The 22,612-nt window shown below is 43.7% G+C and overlaps 1 protein-coding gene across 7 annotated transcripts in view; it reads right to left on the bottom strand.

Moving 5' to 3' along the window:
• The window catches only part of THADA (THADA armadillo repeat containing), a 327,795-nt gene that overhangs the window by 27,551 nt on the left and 277,632 nt on the right, over window positions 1-22,612 (bottom strand). For all 7 annotated transcript variants that reach the window (XR_010600221.1, XM_065590664.1, XM_065590662.1 and 4 more), the window contains 3 exons: window positions 17,422-17,494; window positions 15,541-15,685; window positions 9,047-9,178 (listed from right to left, as the gene is read on the bottom strand). Coding sequence is in view for 6 of the 7 variants with exons in the window: in XM_065590664.1 (XP_065446736.1) it covers window positions 9,047-9,178; window positions 15,541-15,685; window positions 17,422-17,494 (350 nt within the window). In the remaining variant the exon portion in view is untranslated. The remainder of the gene's footprint in view (window positions 1-9,046; window positions 9,179-15,540; window positions 15,686-17,421; window positions 17,495-22,612) is intronic.

The raw sequence follows: 22,612 nt of genomic DNA on the forward strand, positions 1-22,612 counted from the left end.
CACCCCTGAACGAGAAAGTTTCAGCGCTGTAAAGTGACAGTGTAGACAACGCCCTAGATGGAGCTACTAAAAGGTTGGTGCATGACTGGTTGGAAAACCGCTCCCAGAGAGTAGTTATCAATGGTGCACAGTCAAGCTGGAAGGGCATATTGAGTGGTGTCCTGCAGGATCAGTTCTGGGTCCAGTTCTCTTTAATATCTTCATCAATGAATTGGATAATGACAGAGAGAGTACACGTACAAAGTTTGCAGACAATACCAAGCTGGGAGGGGATGCAAGTGCTTTGGAGGACAGAATTAAAATTCAAAATAATCTGGACAAACTGGAGTAATGGTCTGAAGAAAATAAGATGAAATTCAACAAGGACAAATTCAAAGTACTCCACTTAGGAAGGAATAATCAGTTGCACATGTACAAAATGGGAAATGACTGCCTAGGAAGGAGTACTGCAGAAAGGGATATGGGGTCATAGTGAATCACAAGCAGAGTCAACAGTGTAACACTGTTGCAAAAAAAGCATCATTCTGGGATGTATTAGCAGGAGTGTTGTAAGCAAGAAACAAGAAGTAATTCTTCTGCTCTACTCTGTGCTGATAAACCCTCAACTAGATTATTATGTCCAGTTCTGGGCGCCACATTTCAGGAAAGATGTGAACAAGCTGGAGAGAGTCCAGAAAAGAGCAACAAAAATTATTAAAGGTCTAGAAAACATGACCTATGAGGGAAGATTGAAAAAATTGGGTTTGTTTAGTCTGGAGGAGAGAAGATGGAGAGGGAACATTATAACAGTCTTCAAGTACATAAAAAGTTGTTACAAGGAGGAGGGAGAAAAATGATTCTCCTGAACCTTTGAGGACAGGAGAAGAAGCAATCGGCTTAAATTGCCACAAGGGCAGTTTACGTTGGACATTAGGAAAAACTTCCTGTCAGGCTGGTTAACCAATGGAATAAATTGCCCCGGGGAGGTTGTGGAATCTCCATCACTGGAGCTTTTTAAGAGCAGGTTAGACAAACACCTGTCAGGGATGGTCTAGATCAGACGTGGGCAAACTATGGCCCGCGGGCCACATCCGGCCCGCAGGACCGTCCTACCCGGCCCCTGAGCTCCCAGCCGGGGAGCCTAGTCCCCACTGTTCCCCTGCCGCCACGCCGCCGCCCAGGCCGCACTCTGGCCCGCCGCTCCCACTGGGCAGCGTGCGGACCACAGCTGGCTGTGGCCGGGTGTCGCCGCTGCGAGCTCCTGCTGCTGGTAAGGGGGGCAGGGAGCGGGGGTGTTAGGTAAGGGAGCAGGGAATCCTGGGGGACAGTCAGGGAGTAGGGGGCAGTTGAATGCGGCGGAGGTTCTGGGGGGGCAGTGAGGGGATGGGGAACAGGGAGGGTTGGGAGTGGGAGTCCCGGGGGGCCTGTCAGGGGGCGGGGATGTGGACAGGGATCAGGAGGGCAGTCAGGGGACAGGGAGCAGGGGGGGTTGGATAAGGGTGTGGTATCCCGGGGGGAAGTTAGTGGCGGGGGTTCCCGGGAGTGGGTGGGCAGGGGACGAGGAGCAGAGGACGGTTGGATAGGGGGGTGAGAGTCCCAGGGGGGCTGTCAGGGAACGTCAGTGTGGATAGGGGTCGGAGTAGTCAGGCGACAGGGAGCAGGGGGGATGGACGGGTTGGTGGTTCTGAGGGGGGAAGTCAGGGGGTAGGAAGTGGGAGGGGGTGGGGGCCAGGCTGTTTCGGGAGGCCCAGCCTTCCCTACCCGTCCCTCCATACAGTTGTGCAACCCTGATGTGGCCCTCGGGCTAAAAAGTTTGCCCACCCCTCGTCTAGATAACACTTAGTCCTGCCATGAGTGCACAGCATGTGAAGGATGACCTCTTGAGGTCCCTTCTAGTCCTACGATTCTATGATCCAAACAATGAAATCAGCAATACTGCAGCGGCCCTAAAAAAAATCTCGTTTTCTTCATGCTTGCTTTTAGATCAAGCTGTAGTTTTAGTTTTTAATTTCCATTCCAGCTTCGTCACCTATGAAAAACTAAATTGTTGTATTTTTTAGAGAACAGCGCATTGTGCAACTTTTTGTGGGTACGGGGGAGAGTGCGGGCAGACTAGGAAGGTGATTCACAGGTAGAAAAGTTTTATAAAAACAGTTTGATTCTGTCAAGGAATTGAGATTTCCCACACATACATTTTCTGTGAATCTGCTGAAAATGATTTTCACTCATTTTTTTTTCAGTACCACACTTTTTTTATTATATCCCGGACCCTGTTTACATTTTCTAATCACTATATACAAAGTAAGGGTTACTCAAAGGCTGCTAACCTGTAGGCAAACTTTTAGTTTGATGCAATAAAATAGAACTGAGATAATGTTTTCAAGCCAGAACCCCTAATCACATTACTAAACCAGGCTGATATTGTTACTGATATTTAGGGTGACCATATATCCTGTTTTGGCTGGGACAGTCTCTTTTTTAAGCCCCATCCCGGCCGTCCCAACTTCTATGACAAAACTGGACATTGTCCCATTTGCTCTTGCCAACTGATCATGAAACTAAAGTGGGGTGTGGATGAATGTGCAGGGGGGGGAGCAGCAACGCCAGCCCTGTGTGGGAGTGAGGGCTCAGGAGAGCGGCGTGGGCCAGGCTAGCCCCATGTGGACAGGTGGCAGGGGGCCTCGGGCTGTCCTCTTGTGGGTGGGCGGCAGGGGGTGGCTTGGGCTACCCGGCCTGCAGGAGTATATGGGGGCCTCAGGCTGTCCCTGTGTGGATGGGCAGCAGGGGGGCTCAGGCCGGTCCCACACGGGGGGGACGGGGCTTTGGGCCGGCCACTGCGGTGTCCTGTTTTTCCTTTGGGAAATTATGGTCACCCTACTGATATGGTATTGAGCACCCTAATGATCTTCAGTGATACATCCTGGGATAACAGCATCCAAATCTTCTCTCTAGTATGGTGATTTCTATTCCTCAGTGGGCACTGCCAAGGAAGTGAGTAAGCCTTCAGTGGAACTCAATCAGCATGGCTGGGGGTGCTTTGTTCCTCCAGGCCCGCTCCACAGTGAAGCAACCAGTCTCATTTCCCTCTTATCCTCTCTGAATGTGAGTTTTCTGATGAGGGCATGAGAGGGGGAAAATTGAGATGGACTGACGGCTTCAGAATAGCCTGATAAAATGTGAATTCAATGGAAAAACAACAAAAAGTCTAACACTGACTCCCATAGTCTGCATTTTATGAGTGACAGTGAAACTAACATCCCAATAGCTGAAGAATCTGTGTTGGTGATTCAAAGGTTGGGATATTAGTCATTTGCACTGGGTGACCACTTTTCCTAGATGACAGAGATAGGGTGACCAGATGTCCCGATTTTATAGGGACAGTCCCGACTTTTGGGTCTTTTTCTTATATAGGCTCCTATTACCCCCCACCCCCTGTCCCGATTTTTCACATTTGCTGTCTGGTCACCCTACATAGAGACACAGCAGGGAGCAGCACTGAAATCAGCAGAGATGGCTTTGAATTGCCCTGTGTCAAATGAGGACTTCTGGCACATTCATGTTATTTGTTGATACTTCCTTAATGGTAAAAAATTGGAATTGTAGGTTCAGATTAGGATTAAGAGGTCTAAATTTTTGGCCTACAGAACAAAAATTATTATAGGCCTGGGACAAAATTTTCAAACACACCTACATGACTTAGGAGCCCTGGTCCTGTTTTCAAAAGTGATTTAGGCATTTAGGAGCCTAAAAATCCCATTGATTTTCAACGAAACTTAGGCTCCTACATAGCTATACTACTTTTGAAAAAGTGATTTAGGCTGCTAAATTACATAAACCCGTCTAAAAAATTTAGCCCCCTTTACAGCTCAACCCCCCAGTCTACTACAATGTATCTAAACCAATGTTAAATCAATCTAGTTAATCTGGTTTTAGGTCCTAATGTAGATACACTTACATGGGTCTTAAATTTACCAATATTAGGGCTAACCTATTTAAGGGCATCTACATTAGAGGTTTGCAAACATTTAACCAGAACAATTATAAAATTATTTATTTAAACAGGTCAAATTTTTCTAAATCTCGACAAGCCCACAGCCTCACTCAAGACATTTCTTCCTTTGTAAACAAAAGCCAAACTGAAAATGATACAGTAATAGATGCAGCTTTCATTCCAGCCTTGAATTACCTGAACATCTCAGGACATTCAGGAAAATGACCATGAGTATAGGAAGGAAGGTCCCTGTTCCTTGATTTAAATCATCTTTCTTTTAAGGAATAAACTCTGGGATAAGCAATAGGGCTGTGAATGGGTCTAGACAGTACACAGCCATGGGTCACTAATTTAATTAAATTTCAAAGAAACTATTATACATTTACACTGAAAACAATACTTCTTGTGCCCTCCCTCACACTAACAGCAATAAAAAAATCTCACAGAAGTTTACACCTCAATGCATGAGGAAGCAATAACAAAGTCAGTATACATCCAATAACTTTAGTCATTGACTGGATTTGTAATGGGGAGGTCATTAGTAAGACCTTAACTACCTGACAAGCTTCCATTTTAGGCAAACAAAACAATAATTAATCTTACTCCTAATTAGACAGTTTGGTTTCCATGTGTCATGACTTTCTCAGAAAAATGGCAGCAGCCATCCGTATCTGAATCAATTTTTGCAACAAAATTAAATCCAGCTTTTCACAATAAATTAAAATATATATAAAATGAACTTCAGTCTACTGACAGTATTGGAAAGTAACACTAGTCTATAAAAAAGAAATGTGTTTTTTTGGTTTAGCACCATCTCTCTCAAAAAAATGCTCTTCTTTGCACTTTTCCTTCCAATCTACAAGAGGGACAAAAGTTTTATTTACACACCAGTGTCATGTTGGTAACTGCTTTATATTATCCTTATTAATTTGTCTCTATTTCTGCCACTCCCATCTAAAACTAACTCTGATATGCAGCTGCATGGATTAGTCAGCAGATGGCGCTGAGCACTGCAATCATCAAAAACCATGGAGTATAGCAATGGTTTTCAACCTGTGATCCGCGAACCCCTCAGGGTCCACAGACTATGTCTAAGGGGTCTGCGAAAGGTGACTATGAAAATGAAGTTTCAGATCACAGAAAAGGCATTCCGTTTTTCTGATCAATCTAGGGTATGTGATTATCTCACCTACAGGTAAAACTCGGAAGTGTTGTCATTACCATAGAAGCCCACACCTTAGCACCCCTTCTCGTACTGAGTCAAATGCCATGCCGAGCACGAGCAACATTCATAGCTGAATTCTGTTTAGTCAGTTTTCAGTCTAAGACTTCTATGGTAGTGGTCCGCGGAGCACAGGCTAAATTTCCAAAGGGGTCCATACCTCCATTTGAAAATTTTTAGAGGTCTGCAAATGAAAAAAGGTTGAAAAACAGTACTAAATTATAATGCATTTGTTCTTCAAGGAGGTCATTTAATATATCAAAGAACTGTGTAAGGTTGTAGTTGTTATTGGGCATAAAACCATATACTGAAACGTACAATAAGATCATTTACCTCTGATCTCATTATTCTAGAAACACAATGCATAACCTAAAAGAGGTACATATGGTCTCACACCAGCCCACACTTGCCACACGTGTGGGGTAACACAGACATCACTAATGTGGCAGAAAATATGGGAAAGTGCACCATAACTGTTATATGCATGTCCCAACCAACCAATCTCATAATTTGCTACTAATATGTAGACTCAAATTTCAAATATCTCATCTGGTAGAAGCAGAGTCAAAGTTAAGATTAGCTCTATCTTGATACATGCAACCTAGATGGAGCTACTATAAGGTGGGTGCATACTGGTTGGAAAACTGTTCCCACAGAGTAGTTATCAGTGGTTCACAGTCAATCTGGAAGGGCATATTGAGTGGTGTCCCGCAGGATCAGTTCTGGGTCCAATTCTGTTCAATATCTTCATCAATGATTTGGATAATGACAGAGAGAGTACACTTATAAAGTTTGCAGATGACACCAAGCTGGGAGGGATTGCAAGTGCTTTGTAGGATAGGATTAAAATTCAAAATGATTTGGACAAACTGGAGGAATGGTCTGAAGTAAACAGGATGCAATTCAATAAGGACACATACAAAGTACTCTACTTAGGAAGGAACAATCAGTTGCACATGTACAAAATGGGAAATTACTGTTTAGTAAAGAGTGCTGCAGAAAAGGATCTGGGGGGTCATAGTGGATCACAAGTTAAATATGAGTCAACAATGTACACTGTTACAAAAAAAGCAAATATCCTTCTGGGATGTATTAACAGGAGTGTTGCAAGCAAGACACAAGAAGTAATTCTTCTGCTCTACGTGCTGATTAGGCCTCAACTGGAGTATTGTGTCCAGTTCTGGGCACCACATTTTAGAAAAGATGTGAACAAACTGGAGAAAGTCCATAGAAGAGCAACAAAAATGATTAAAGATCCAGAAAAGATGACCTATGAGGGAAGACTGAAAAAATTGGGTTTGTTTAGTTTGGGGAAGAGAAGATGGAGAGGGGACAATAAAAGACTTTTCAAATACATAAAAAGTTATTACAAAGAGGAGGGAGAAAAAATATTCTTAATCATTGTGGATAGAAGCAGCAGCAATGGGCTTAAATTGCAACACAGCTGGTTTAGGTTGGACATTAGGAAAAACTTCCTGTCAGGGTGGTAAGCAATGGAATAAATTGCCTAGGGAGGTTGTGGAATCTCCATCATTAGAGATTTTTAAGAGCAGGTTAGACAAACACCTGTCAGGGATGGTCTAGATAATACTTAGTCCTGCCATGAATGCAGGGGACTGGACTAGATGAACTCTTGAGGTCCCCTCAAGTCCTACAATTCTATGATTCTATACAGAGACACACACTCCCCACTACTGTACTCTTTGGTAGGGAAAAACGGGATCAGTTTGAACCTTATATGAACCTTCAGGAATAGCTATCATGCCATGAATAGCCTCCTTGGATATATTACATTAATCGAACATTAAAGGAGAAGCTGTCCTGTTAAAGAGTTCCAGCACTGCCTCTTCACAGGATACTTAAATATGTCCACAAAAAAAGTAAACTCAGAGCAGGTGATTGTGCAAAATGCTGGTACTAGTGATGTTCACAAAAAAAGAAGGTAGGGATGGTGGTTGGCATTGCCAGCACCAAACAGCCAGATTTCTGACAATTAGAAAAAATAATAAAGAAGAGGGATTTCAGTATGGTGACTTTTGTATAACCATGGTAGATAGGCACAGTATTCTAATAAATGGGAAATCCTGTTGACATTCTTTCCATTTAGGCTTCTATTGGCAAAATGACATCAATTATATGTCTTACAGGGTCAGCAAGAAATGCTAGACGTTGCAGCTATATCAATCTCCAGGGAATAATACATTGGGTTTTAGAGCTGGAGCAAGGCTTGATGAACTAAACAAAACAGATGTCTCTTTAAACTGAAAATATAAGAAGCCATAATCACTCACGTTAACTAGTGTTTTTGGAGAAGAAGAAACATTACAAGGTTTAACAATAAGCTTTAAAAGCTTTCATTGCAGGACCTGAAAAATCACAAAATGTATGAAAACAGAATGCTTGCCACCCATTTCTCATTCTGATCTATACAGAAATTAAACTTTCATGCTCAATTACTTTCATTTCCATTGTAAGATATGATGCCAAAGAAACAGGATTAGTCAAAATAATGTAAGATACCATCGAAGATCTATGGAATAAGATTCAAGCTTAGTTAAAGCTAATAATAGTCTTTGAGCTTTTTTTGTAAACTAATAAACATAGTACAAATGAGCAAACTGAGGCAGAGAGAACATAAGGGACCTGTGATGATTTGGGGAATCTATATACAATTTATGAATTCTAGTTGCTATTATGAAGTAATTGCTGTATTATGGAATGCCTCTATATGTGTATCCATCATGGTCAGGTAGGACCTAGCACATACGCAGCCCTAGGGACAGTGGCGAGTACTTAACTTTAGTGATTGTGCTTTAGTTACCAGGCAATAGACATGTTAAGAAGGTTTGCTGGACCTGAGAGAAGATAGTTTCTATTTGTATGCAGGGGAAGGGGAAGAGAAGAGAGTGGAAAGTTAGAAGCAGCAAGACGAAGGGACAGAGGCAACAAAGGAGGAGTTTTAAAAGGAATCACAGAAGGAAGACTCAGACATACACATAGGAAGCATGGGGCAGAAGAGGAGAAGGGGATGGATGGATGGCCCCATATGACTCCGACCCCAGCCCATCAAATGCTTTTGTATTGGTGAGGAAACTTCTGGGAGAAGGTATTTTGAAGCTACAGGGGGAGTCTGAGCAGTCAGCACTGGTCTAGGGGCTGGGCAGGGGGCCACATGGTCACAGCTTTCAGGAGAAGGTGCCAGACCAAAGATTCACACTCTAAAAATGTGTCCAGAGGCCCTAACACAGCAACAGTGGCTAGGCTCCATTCAGACTCTGTGTGCTTAAAACACTGCAGGTTCAGCAGCAGGCTCCCTTCACAGCAGTCTGGGAAGTGAGCACGTGAGGGGGCTCTTCCCAGGGTCCCACCAATGAATCAGTAGCTAAGACAGGAACAGAGCCCAGGAGCATTGTTTCCCAATCCCCTGCCATCTCATGTTAGAGTATTTTGGCTGTACTGCCCTGGGGTCTAAGTAGCCTCTTCCATTCCTTATCTCCAGTTATGATTTAATATAAATGGATCAGGATTTCCAAAATTACTACTTATACCAGAGCCAGTCTGACTCATGACAGGAAGAACCATCTCTAAGTACTGTAGCAGTCTATCCTAAAAAAACACCTAACTATATTCACATTATACCAAGAAATGTAAAAAATAAAAAATGTGGGTGTTAAACCTCCATAATTGACCATTTTCTTCTACAGTATGTGATGTCACACTGTGATAAGAGATGTGAGAGTCACTTTACAATTATTAAGCATTAAAGCACTGCCCTTTGTGCTGAAAAGGGAAATATTTTCTTCTCTCAAATACCCAGTAATGTCCAAGTCAACAGAAAAATTATCAAACTGTACCTGTTTTGTTACAGATATTGCTTTGAGACTGGGCCACCCTTATGACATCAGCAGCTGTATCCCTTACTATCAGCTCTTCACTCTGCAACAGCAGAACTACGCATTTCCACATGGCGAGTGTACTGGAGAGACCTGAACATTTACAAAGAGGCAAGGCATTTAGAATTTTGCTTCTTACAGATAAATCAGAACAGTTACAGAAATATTTATTCTCACATCTAAAAATGACAAAATTTAATGAAACACGCACAAAAAAAGGGGGTGAAGGGGAGAAAAGAGGAGGACTTGTGGCAATGCTGTTTGCTCTATAATGCTGAAGTCTGAACAGCCAACCTATTTTTCCCATCTTTTCTTCTCTTTTATCTCCCCTTGATGGTTGGCCGTGTCTGGTCCTAGGAGTAGGTAGCTGGTGAGAGGGAAGACCATCTTCAGCATCAAGCCAATACTGGGATACTCTTGGGTAACCACTAATGCTCTGAAATTTTTGCAGTTCCTGTGAGTGTGGAATTCTTGCTGGGCATTAGTAGAGTGCTGCTAATGTGCAGGTGAGGATCCAACAGGTCCTTGAAGTAATGACTTTTGGCTGGAGGTTCTGTCTGGAGGTGTCTGGGGAACAGCAGTATGTTGGGTTGACACTAAGTGGCTGTATTAAGAAAGCTTGCTTGATCGTACTGCTCTCTGGAGCACCTCAGCTGAATGTATTGCTCAGGTTGTGAATATCATTGATGATAAAGAGAATATACTAGGACTTCTCTTGAAAAAATGACTAGCTGCTGACCACGCCATATCACAGATTACACTCTGGAGATTGGGGAGCAATGCAGTGGTTGCCTAGGTTTATTTCTACCACATTGCTGTAGGGGAAAGCACTTTTCTGTCAGGTTCTCCCTCAGAGGTTTGTGTGATGGAGGTTTAGGTGGAGAGTTAAGCCCATGTTATTGCTTGCACGTAGTGGGAGATTCTTAGGTCTTCTGTACCCAGTAGTGTTGCCAACACTCCAGGTTTTGCCAGGAGTCTCTCGGAATCAGGTTAGCGCAGCGGGGCTAAGGCAGGCTACCTGCCTGCTCTGGCCCTGTGCCTCTCCCGGAAGTGGCTAGCATGTCCCTGCGGCCACTGGGGGGAGAAGGGGGCTCCATTCGCTGCCCCCACCCCAAGCACCAACTGCACAGCTCCCATTGGCCAGGAACTGCGGCCAATGGGAGCTGAGGGGGTGGTGCCTGCAGGCAGGGGCAGGATGCGGCGCCTCCTGGCCCCTCCCCCAGGGGCCGCAGGGACATGCTGGCTGTTTCCGGGAGACACGCGGGGCCAGAGCAGGCAGGGAGTCTGCCTTAGCCTCACTGCACCGCCAACCAGGAACCGCCCAAGGTAAGTGCCGCCCGGCCGGAGCCTGCACCCCAACCCCCTGCCCCAGCCCTGAGTCCCCTCCCAGAGCCAGCACCCCAAACCCCCTCCTACACCCCAACCCCTCCCCCAGCCCTGAGTCCCCTCTCGCACCCAAACTCCCTCCCAGAGCCTGCACCCCGCACCCCAACCCTCTGCCCCAGGCTCAGCCGGGAGCCCCCTCCCACACTCTGAACCTCTCGGCTCCAGCCCAGAGCCCGCACCCCAACTCCCTGGCCCAGCCAGGTGAAAGTGAGTGAAGGTGGGGGAGAGCGTGCGACAGAGGAAGGGGGGATGGAGTGAGTGGGCCTGGCTTTGGTGAAGGGGCAGGGCCTCGGGGAAGGGGTGAGGCAGGGCAAGGGTATTTGGGTTTGTGTGATTAGACAGGGAAACTGGCTGTGATACTGTATCAGAATAATTATTCTAGTATAGCTATTTCAGTATAGCTTCCCTCGCATACATACACTTGGAGACTCTATTTCAGAATAATAACTCCACTTTAATAACTCTAGAATCAAGGCACTTTTATTCTGGAATAGTTTCCACACAAGGGGGCGGGGGAAACGCATTGCACCAGAACAGCTATAGTTGAATGATTATTCTGCTATAACTATGCCAGCCAATTTCCCTGTGTAAACAACTTCTTACAGTGTTCTCAAAAGAGATGTGGCAAAACTGAAAATGGTCTCTCTGGAAAGGCTTCTTTTCTTGACTCCTCAGGCAACACTAAGCAAAGGCAGAGAGGAGAGTCCCGATCATTCCCTTGAGTACTACAATCAGTTTCCCTCTAAGAAATATTTTCTTGTATTTATTTCTCTGATTGGCTGAAGTTGTTTATTATTAGCTTTTTTTTAACATCTATCTTAGAACATCAGCCATTGAACAAACTGATAGTAGAATCAGGAATAAATTGCCAACCTCTCCTTTACACAAGTTTCACACAAGCGCAGCTCCACAATCTTCAAGAGAGTGGCTCCTGATTGACACCTGTGTAACTAACAGCAGAATCAGGCCCTTTACTTGGTATCATTTTTGTGTGTGATACATTTAGTGTTTGTGAAAGATGCCAGACTGCCCGCTCTCTAGAAAACATTCAGGATGAACAGACGCTCCTCCTGTCTTAACTCAGGCCTGCTTGGGCCCTCTTCTTGGGGAGAAATGCTAGGTCAGAATGCCTACTCTTCAGGCCTTGGCCTCGTTGATAAGACTATCAACCAGGGTGCCAATTAATGCCAATTTTGGCTTCAAGTGGGACATATCTGCCAGAAAAGGACTGGAATTACTGATTCATTTCACATTGCTACTTAACAGACACCAGATAGGAAAATTTTGATCACTGCTAACTGTAGCCCAGTTCCTACCAGTGACAGAGATGAAAACTTCAATATTCCAGTACCAGTCATTCAAACACCCCAGTCTCCCTCATTTTATATTAGCTCTAACTTTGGTTCTAGGAGTCAAGATTTCCAAATGTGATAATCTCAGGCACAATACATAAATGCTGCATCTACCTGGTACCAAAGGATTAGCATAGATTTAGCCTAGCTAAATGGTATCAATACCATTTAACAGACACGTTTCCAAACAAATAGTTTATTGTCTCATTTTTAGCTCGTCCGACATCTCAGAAAACAAGATATGTTCATTTTATATATTAAGCAAAAATATGTTAATTTCTATTCTCACTTTCTTTCAAAATTAATGTACCTTGAAAGTCTATGAGTCAATGCAAAGTTGGCATTACATCAAAGCTAAGCTTTCAAAGGCTCTGTATATGTTATCAAACATATGGAATACATATACTCTTCATATGTTCTTAATGGGTTGAGTAAGTTTGTTTATTATCTGATCAAACCCCACCATCCAGCTCTCACATCATTTTATTATGTTGTATATTATGTTAAACAATTTAACAGCCAGAGTCTAAAAGTTTCCGGTTAGGCCAAGGCAAGAGATGACATACTACAACTAGCTAGGATACCCACACACTTCATGTTGAGGATCCAAGCTGATTGTTTGAGAAGGTCAAGGTGGAATTTCTTTCTCCCACCTCCTATGCACAACACTGCACAGATGACTAGACACATTATGGAAATTTATCACTTTCATCTGAACCACGAGCTACTGGTCACTGGTGGAGGCTGCATGCCGGACCCACATTCTGCACCAGTATGATAACGCCTATGTCCTTATAGGTAAATTAAAAAGTGAGAGAAATAGCAGTGTAAGTAACTTAAATGCTGAGGGGCGGGAGGGTGGAACTGTACCAGGAAAAACAACTAAAAGAAGTCTTTAAGAAGGTGTACAATAAAGTAGGGGCTAGAGGGACAAAGGGCAAAAAACAGGATTCAAGACACTGCCTGGCTCACAGAAGTGGCAATGGGATATAGAGTGTCAACTAAGAATCATTTATTCAAATCCATTTCAGCAGCAAGTGAAAATAGCTATCATCTGAAGGCTGCTTCACGACTTGAGTAAAAGGAGTTGATGGTATAAATCCAGTTCTAAGGACACCTGTGTTCACAGCACACAAAACTCACCACCATGAAAGTTGGCAGCACTGCTGGAAATCTAAGCAGAAAGGCCAAAGAAAGTCTGGGCATGGAGATCAGATTCACCTCTCACCCACCTCACTTTGGCTTGTTTGTGAGAGAAAATTGGCAATGCCACTATTTATGCTGTGTCTGTTTTGTGTATCACTAAAGAATATAGATTTTCAGGACTGTCAGTGTGGCACCCTTTTCTGTAAGCACTAACTTCACTCTCTCCCAACCATTTATTTATTTAAAGAACTTTGAAGCCAAGCCAGACCAATACAATCTTCATTGCATATCCCCGCCATCCTGTTGTAGACACGCGATCAGGGATGATAGCTTTTAGATGACAGACTAATGTGCAATGGATAAATATCTATTTTATAGATCCTTAACTAGAGCTGGGCAAAAATTTTTGGATGAAGAGTTTATTTATAGAAATATGCAGTTTGGGGTCATCCAAAAATGATTTGTAAATTCACTGCCTTATAGCATTGTGATTATAGCACTCCCTGGAGATGTGGGAGATCCAGGTTTAAGTCCCTATTCTGCCTGATTTGGAGTAAGGATTTGAACTTGTGTCTTCAATATTGCAGGGGACTACCCTAACCACTGGGCTTTGGGTAACACTATGTTTTAGTCACAGGTATTTTTAGTAAAAGTCATGGTTAGGGCACGGGCAATATACAAAAATTAATGGCCTGTGACCTGTCCATGACTTTTACTAAAAATATCCATGACTAAAACTTGCGGGGGGGAAGAGGGTGGCACTGTCAATGGATGCCACTGGTGCTAATGGAGGGTGGCCTGAGTGCTGGAGGGGGGCGGGCAGTGGCGTGCGGATCGGGACCGACGCTGGTGCTGGGGGAGGGGGTTGGTGGGGCTGGCAGGCTCCCTACCTGGCTCCTTGCCTCTCCCCACGCCCCAGCAGCAGCAGAGTTTGGGTGTGGGAGCGGGTAGGGGCACGGGACGGGGTGAGGTGGGCTTTGTGGCAGTCTTGGGCCACCGCCCCCACCCCCTGCAGCAGAGTTTGGGTGTGGGAGGGGTTTGGGGTTGGGGAATGGGACGGGCTCTGGGCGGCGCTTACCTGGGGGACTCCCTGGAAGCGGCAACATCCCCCTCGCTCAGCTGCTAGGTGGAGGCGTGGCCAGGCAGCTCTGCGTGTTGCCTCCGTCCAGACCATGGCTTTGCAGCTCCCATTGGCCGGGAACCACAGCCAATGGGAGCTGAGGGGAGGTGCCTGCAGGCGGAGGCAGTGCGCAGAGCTGCCTGGCCACACCTCCACCTAGCAGGTGAGCGAGGGGAATGTCGCCTCTTCCAGGAAGCCTCCCAGGTAAGCGCCACCCAGAGCCCGTCCCATTCCCCAGCCCCCTACCCCCTCCCACACCCAAACTCAGCTGCAGGGGGTGGCGGCGGTGGCCCAAGACTGCCACAGAGCCCACCTCGCCACAGAGCCCACCTCACCCCGTCCCGTGCCCCTACCCGCTCCCACACCCAAACTCTGCTGCAGGGGGTGGGAGCGGTCGCCCAAGACCGCCCCAGCCGCGGCCAGTGCACCTGGCACAGGGGCTGCCTGAGCTGCCCGAGCTAGGTGCACCAGCCACTGCAGCAGTCACAGAGGTCACGGAAAGTCACGGAATCCATGACTTCCATGACAAACTTGCAGCCTTCGCTATGGGATATTGTGGGGTGGATCTCTCTCAATCTCTCCCATTGAAGCTGTTCCACTTTCCATGCTAAATATTCAGGGACTGGAGCAGGAGCTGGAACCTGGATGTCCCCCCTCCCAGGTAATCACCCTAATCAACATGCTAGAGAGTCATTCTCTTCTCTCTTTCTACATGGTAACAACAGTATTTTATAGGAGGAACCAAATATGGGGCAAAAGCAAAAATATTTTCAGAGATGTTCATGCACTAATTTGTGGGCTCAAAACTTTTCCAGCTACTTTAATACAACCAGATAAATAAAGTAGCAAAGGAATGGCTGACGTTGCAGGCTTCTCCATGCTCACAGATTCCTAAAGTGAAATCCTGATCCAATGAAGTCAATGGAAATCTTACCATTGACTTCAGTGAGGCCAGGATTCCACCCATAGATTTTCATGGTCAGAAGGGATTTCCTGATTAACACAAACGATAGAACTTCATCTAGTAATTCCTGCTTTGAATGCTATAACCTGTGGTTGAACTAGAGCATATTTTTAAAAAAGACATCCAATCTTGATTTCAAAATTTCAAGTAATGGAAAATTCACATCTCTTTGTAAGGTGTGCCGGTGGTTAACTGAATTTTCACAGTTTCAACTTTCAGCCATGTCTTTTTCTGCTACACTAAAGAGCCCTCTAGTAAATTATTGTTCCACATTAATTCAGTAAGCTGAAACACGCAATCAGTGGTTCCAATATTGAAAGGGTCAATTTAAAGTGCATGATACCCTTTTAAGTCTTTCAAAATAACTGATTGACATGATTAAAACACATTCAATATATAAAATATCATGTGCTGTTGAGTTTCATTTATTCCAGTCTCTAAAGTGTTCCATGAGAATACTGGTGCTTAATCCTAGAAATTTACTCACCAAGGATAAGTTTCTGATTGGTCAGGAAAAGTGGTGTAATATTTATGAGGACTTCTGCAGCTGCCAATCGTATATCTGTTTGTTCCTCATCTCCACAACAAGAAGTTACTAACTGAATCCACTGTCTCATTTCGGATTCTATAATCTGAAAGCACAGAAATGCATGTGAGTATTTTATAATACAATTTAGAACGGATTCTGGATAACACTAAACCACAAACTGTTAAATTAACTTTTTTCTAAAGCAGCAGTCCAAGTCCTCCCTGCCAATAATGAGCCATTGAATGCAAATCAAATAAAAAGAACAACTTAAATAGATGCAAATCACTCATCATGCTTTAGTAATGAATATAAAATACTCCATATATAGGTAACAGTTTTAAGACTCCATGATTTACACTGATTATCATAGCAATTCTTGTCAGCATTGCTATAGGTTGGGTTGTGCCAACAGTTCCACTATAAGCTTCTTTTTTCAAGGTTCATCATAAATTTCATTGTAACAATATATTCCAGATTTAAACTTGGCAAACTCCTGTGAAATGAGGTTTACACAGTTATTTAATACACCTCTACCTCGATATAACGCTGTCCTTGGGAGCCAAAAAATCTTAGTGTGTTATCAGTGAACCTGCGTTATATCGAACTTGCTTTGATCCACCGGAGTGCGCAGCCCCACCCCCCCGGAGCACTGCTTTACTGCATTATATCCGAATTTGTGTTATATCAGGTCGCATTATATCGAGGTAGAAGTGTATTTCAAAATCTGAAAAATGTACATTCTGCCATTTTTTAAGCTAAGAGGATGCAAAAAATAAGTAATTGTTTCAATTCTACTTTTTTTTTTTTAAATGAGACACTGCAGGCCATTAGCACACAGTGTAGACCACTTCTGCCGGGTATTCTGGTATATTTTTGAAAAGTTTTCCATTTAGAAAAGCAATTACTGTACATGGAACATTTTTACAATGAAAAAATGGTGGTATTTCAATACGTTTTAAAAATAACCCAAAATCTATATCTATCTATTTATCTGCACATGTATTTACACGCATGGACATCTGACAGACATTAATATCTCCAATAACACTGTTCTTTATATATTAATGGATTTGCAAATTACCAATTCAAAATGGAAGTAAATCTTCTGGGTTAATAATCTGTATTTGTATAGTCTACAGTTTACAAATTTAAAATATTTACAAGGGCAGATAACATTATGAGTTACCTCTCTCTAATATTTTAAACACCAATATTAAAAGGCAATTAAGTCTGCATCTCTGTACATAGCTTCACCTGCTGTTCCTACAATATGACTCAAGGTCTTAGGCATACAGCAGGTGATATTGCATATGCTGGGGATGGAAAGGGCAGCAGTCAAAGCTTTGCATTTCCTTTTTTCCCCTAAGTTTGAGTCTCAATATTCATTTCCCAGAAATACAATATACTTTGAGCTACGTGGATGATTACTGGATTCATGTTATGGATATGCATGTTAATTATTTTTTTTCTCTCCAAGGCAGAGTGACTATTAATGAGGACAATAAATTGACCATAAAAGGAGAAATCAGAAGTCAGATGCACATTGAATCCACTAGCACTTAAAAGATGTGTTTTATGTATTCAAATTCAAGTTACTGAGAGACTGAAATATTAAAATGATGCTGATATGGCTTCCAGTTCATAATGTGGAAGTGTGTACAGAGGGAGAGACACACTAACATAACAAAGAGCAACTAACACGACAGGCACAATTAAACCAAAAGGGCGTTAAAGGGATTTCTGTCTAAGAAAAACCATTCATCCCTTCTATCACAATAAAACAAACTAACAAAACATTAAAAAGCAATATGCTTGGGATTGAGAAACAAATCTCCTTACCTCTTGGCAATTCTGTACAAGATGGGTGACCAGCTTTGAGGCTAATTTGAGAGCTACACTTTGAACTTTAATGCTGTAAAAATAAGGTAAAGAACACATCATAAAAATACAGTACATTTTGCCATAGCCTCACATCTAAAAACACTTGGTAATCATCACTGGCAGCAAATATTAAAATACCTTCTCACTTGCTGAACACATTATACACTGTTAGCTGCAGCCAGCTTGAAACCCAACCCAATCAAATCGGTTATGAATGTTCAGCACCTGAACACACATCCAGATGAGAAATAACATTTGTTTTTTTGGTTTAGTCATGAGGATTTGTGTTTCATGAATATAAACCTGCCTGTATCATGATACATCAGGTATTCGTCATGTTCAAATAGGTTTTTTTAAAGGTTAGATTACAAACTGAGCACACAATGGTCTTTACAGTTCTCAATTTTTGTTGCGTTTAAAGTTAATATGCAAATGGACATAAACTGTTCTTTCAACTTCCCTAGAACCGATTTTCTTCCTATCTAGCCACTTTCTTTAGAGTATACATAACACATACCTATGCAGATTCCAAGTCAACATACAAAGACAGTAGTATTCTTTCATGCTCTTTCAAGTGATAAATGAAGCACAGACCTTTTAAAGTTTTGTCTACGCCAGCAGTTTTCTTGAAGAGTCCTATCATTGCTCTTCCGCGAGCGCTAGAAATGGTGGAAGTGCTGATGTAGGTCAACTGCCTGAATTTTAATCACAAAGTCCACTAATATGGTTAGATGGCACCATAGTTGAAATGCTGGCAGTGAGTCTTGACAATTGCTTTCACTATTGATTGCATTGGTAGAGTTGCAACAGTGAGAGTAGAATAATGGAAATTTAAGGGGAAAAAGGTTAGTGTAGGCATAAATGGAGGTTACTTACCTGTAACTGGGAGTTCTGTGAGATGTGTAGTCCCTATCTGTATTTCACATGTGGCTTCACATGTGCGCCATGCGCCCAAGTCCGGAAGTTCTAATAAGCAGTGTCCGTTGGCCTGCACATGCACAGTAGATCTCCTTGTCCCGACCAAGGGCACAAGAGGCAATGTGGACCTATGCCTCTCCAATTCCTCTTCTGACCAAGAATCCAATAGGGTCCAAAGCAGAAGTGATGGAGGGCAGATAGCGGAATACTGATAGGGACCACACATCTCAAAGAACTTCCAGTTACAAGTAAATAATCTCCATTTCTTCTTCAAGTGCTGGTCCCTATGTGTATTCCACACGTTGGTGATTGACAAGCAGTGCTCAGACTGGAGTAAGAGGTGGAGGGGAGTTGGCAGCAAAGATGCTTGCAGTACTGCAGTTCCCACGGCTGAATCCTGGAGCACCATCCACACGTTCGCTAGACAGTTCAGGCCTCTGCTGTGGATATTGCTTGACCTCATGATCTTTCTGCTATGGCAAGAAAAAGTCTTGGTGATTTTCTTATAGGTTTAGTCCTTTGCAGATAGAATGCCAGGGCATGTCTGAGATTGAGGAAAAGAAGTTTATTCTCTTTAGCAAAAGTGTGGGATTTTCGATAAGGGACAGATAATTGGATATTCTAGTTGACATGGAATTCAGAAATAACCTTGGGGAGGAACTTAGGATGGAGATGAAGGGATACATTTTCCCTGTGAAAAAACATCTAAAAAGAGTCTGCCACAAGAGCTCCCAATTCACTCATCCCTCCTGGCTGAAGTGATAGCAACTAAAAATTGTTGTATTATGCAGTGTGTTGTGGACCTGTCAGTCCCAGGATATTAGAGAGACAAGCTGGGGGAGGTAATATCTTTTATTGGACCAACTTCTGTTGGTGAGAGAGACAAGCTTCTGAGCCACAAAGAGATCTTTTGCAGGTCTGGGAAAGATACTCACAGCATCTGACCTATTAGTATCATCCTCAGAGAAAACTTGCACAACACTTTCAAAAGACAAACTTGGGAGCTTACATTCATTTCTCTGCTAGACACTAAAAATCATGACTTGAACAGAGACATTGGATTTATGGCTTATTACAACAATCTTTAACCCACTAACCCACTCTTTTTGTCCAAGGGCCGCAGAGGTGTTAATGGGTCACTCTACTTTGAATGTTCCCTTACAATATATGCTAAGTGCTTTTGCTAAACAATCTGCTCCACATTACATTTTGCTGTGACGCTGGGAGTACCTTTCCCAGACCTGAAGAAGAGTTCTGTGTGGCTCAAAAGCTTGTCCCTCTCACCAACAGAAGTTGGTCCAATAAAAGATATTACCTCACCCACCTTGTCTCTCTAGCAACTAAAAATGAAACTTTCATGACCAGGTGAGACATGAAGCATGTCACCAAGGGTTCAAACAGTGGTCTGATGAGTGCTGACAGGACAAGATTGAGGTTCCATTGAAATGTAGGTTTGACCACTGGTGGAATGGTCCTGATTAGGCCCCTCATGAATCTTCACTGGGTGGTGAAAACAGAATGTCTTCTGGCACTAATCGCTGCAAGATGGACTTGCAGCTCACTAATGGAAAGGCCTGAGTTTTTGGAGACAGGAGATAACCTAAAACAACCAGAGTATGTGCAGTGCCTGGAGAAGGTTGATTATGCTGCACCCAGGTAGAGAAACGTCTCAATTTAGCTAGGCGGCAGATCCTAGTTGAATATTTCCTACTTTGTGTAAGGATAGCCTGAATGGGTGCCGAACAGGGGCGGTCTATTTCTGATGACCATCCACACAACAGGCTATGAGATGGCGGGAGTCCAGACTGGGGGTGTCTGATTCTGCCCCCACTTCTGAGTTAGGAGGTCCAGGAAGGGGCAGATTCTGCTTGGGGGAAGGGAGGCTGATGTTTTCAAGAGTTCTGGGCACCAAAGCTGCTTGGGCCAACTGGGAGCTAGGCAAATGACTCTGGCCTTATCGTACCAGATCTTTCTCAGGACCTTTGGTAGCAGGAGAAAGGGAGGAAAGGCATAGCTGAGATTGGTTGTCCATGACAAAAGGAGAGCATCACCCTGGGAGTTGTGGCCAATAGCTCCTCAGGAGCAGTACGAGGGAAGCTTCTGTTCATTTGGGATGCAAAGAAATCTCATTGAGGTATAGCCCACTGAATATTTCACTCAGGACAGTCATGAATCTCCCACTTGTGGTCTGCAGAAAAGTGCCTGCTCACATTGTCTGCTGAAGAGTACTGAGCACCTGGGAGGAATGTGGCTACAATAGTGATGCCATTTCTGATTCACCAGTTCCAAAGCCTAACTGCTTCCAGGCAACGGGGAAGAGATCTTGTTAATTAGTTTATACGAAAGACTGAGGTGATGTCTGACATCACTTGGATATGGAGTGAACGTATAAGTGGGAGAAAGGCTCTGCAAGCCAGGCATTCTGCCCTCAGTTCTACTATGCTGATGTGCAGTCTGGCCTCCCAAGGGTCCCTGTACATTGTGCAGTGTGATTGTTCAGGTGAGCACCTCACTCAGAAGGGAAGCGTCTGTTATGATGGTGGCAGTGGCACTGTTGAAGGGAATGCCCATTCTCACTCTCCCCAGGTTCGGACACCACATGAAGGAGGTGATGACTCTGGCAGGAACAGTCATACTAGAGTTGATGTGATCTTTGTCTGGTGCATAGATCGATCGGAGCCAGGCATGTAGACATCGTAGATGAAGCCTGGTGAATGACATCACATAAGTGCATGAAGCCATATGGCAAAAAGCGAGGGCCACATTCTGACTGTAGTCCGTGGTCTGCGAGTAATCCATGCAATCAGGCTGCTCATTAACTGAAACCATTCTGTGGGAAGGAAAACTCTTACAGAAACAAACAGAGCCCAGTGTTACTCCAATGAAGTTTATCATCTGTGCGGGTGATAAAATGGACTTTTCTTTGTTTATGCAGATGCCTAGAGCTGCTAGAAGATGGAGCAGAAACTCTGTCGACCTACCAAGAGCCAATCGTCCAGACATGGGAAAACTGTAACTCTGATGTCTCATAATGGGCTCCCACCAAAGAGAAAACTTTTGTAAATACACTGGCTGCTGTTGCTAGTCAAATGGAAGGACTCTGAATAAGACATGTTCTTGGCCCACCATAAACTGCAGGAACCTTCTGTGGGAAGGATAAATGCCTACATGAAAGCATGGATCCTTCATGTCGAGAGCCACAAACCACATTCTCTCCTGTAAGGAGGGGGATTATCGATGCTAACATAACCACCTTGAATTTCAGCTTTCAAATAAACATGTTTAGTTGCTGAAGGTCCAGAATGGGTCTCCATCCTCTGTCTTTTTGGGACACTAGGAAACACGGCGAATAGAACTCTCTCCCTTATAGTGAGGTGAGATATGTTCTATTGCCCCTCATTGTAGGAGGGAGTTCATCTCTTGATAAAGAGTCACCTAGAGAGAGTGGTTCCTGAAGGGGGACCAGGAAAGGGTTTTGTGAGAGCAGAGGGAGAGGAACTCAATGGAGTATTGTTGATGGATAATTTCCAAGAGTCAACTGTCTGTTGTGACAAGGAGATCTACTGAGCATGTGCAGGCTAAAGGATACTGCTTGTTAGAATATCCGGACTTAGGTGCATGGCACCCATGGACCTGCACTCGAAGAAGAACCATAGTCAGGTTCTTAACAATTTCATTCAACAGTGGTAGCCATGCAACCTTGGTTTCAGGACATGTATTCAATTGAAAAGCTTTCTGCTTCAATTTATCCATTTAAACTTTGACAACTTTTAAGCAATCTGCATATTCTGTAGCAAGCTAATAGGATCAGTATAATGAAAATATATAAACCGTTGTGAAAAAAATTACAATTCTAAGAAGATATTATGAAATGACAGAGAGAAACAAATAATTACAGTGTTTGCCATTAAAAAGCTAGACTATTCCAGTAATTATTACACAGTGGTATCGGAGTTACCGGTTAACATGCCTATTCCTCTCTCAAGTCCTTTCTGAAACACTGCCTCTAACTCCCCGTTTACACTGGAGCACCAGCATCTCAGCCACTCCGCACCAGCTGCTAATCCTCTCGGGGAGGTGGAGTACCTGCAGCGCTGCAGCTACGGAGGTACAGCACTGTACGTGCCTTGCCAGTGTGGACAGGGAGTGAGTTACAGCGCTGGGGGCGGCTTTAGTGCACTGTAACTCTCAAGTGTAGCCAAAGCCTAAGAGTCCTAAAGGCTCTTGGCTT

Source organism: Chrysemys picta, chromosome 3 (assembly GCF_011386835.1).
Source record: "Chrysemys picta bellii isolate R12L10 chromosome 3, ASM1138683v2, whole genome shotgun sequence".
Lineage (NCBI taxonomy): Eukaryota > Metazoa > Chordata > Testudines > Emydidae > Chrysemys > Chrysemys picta.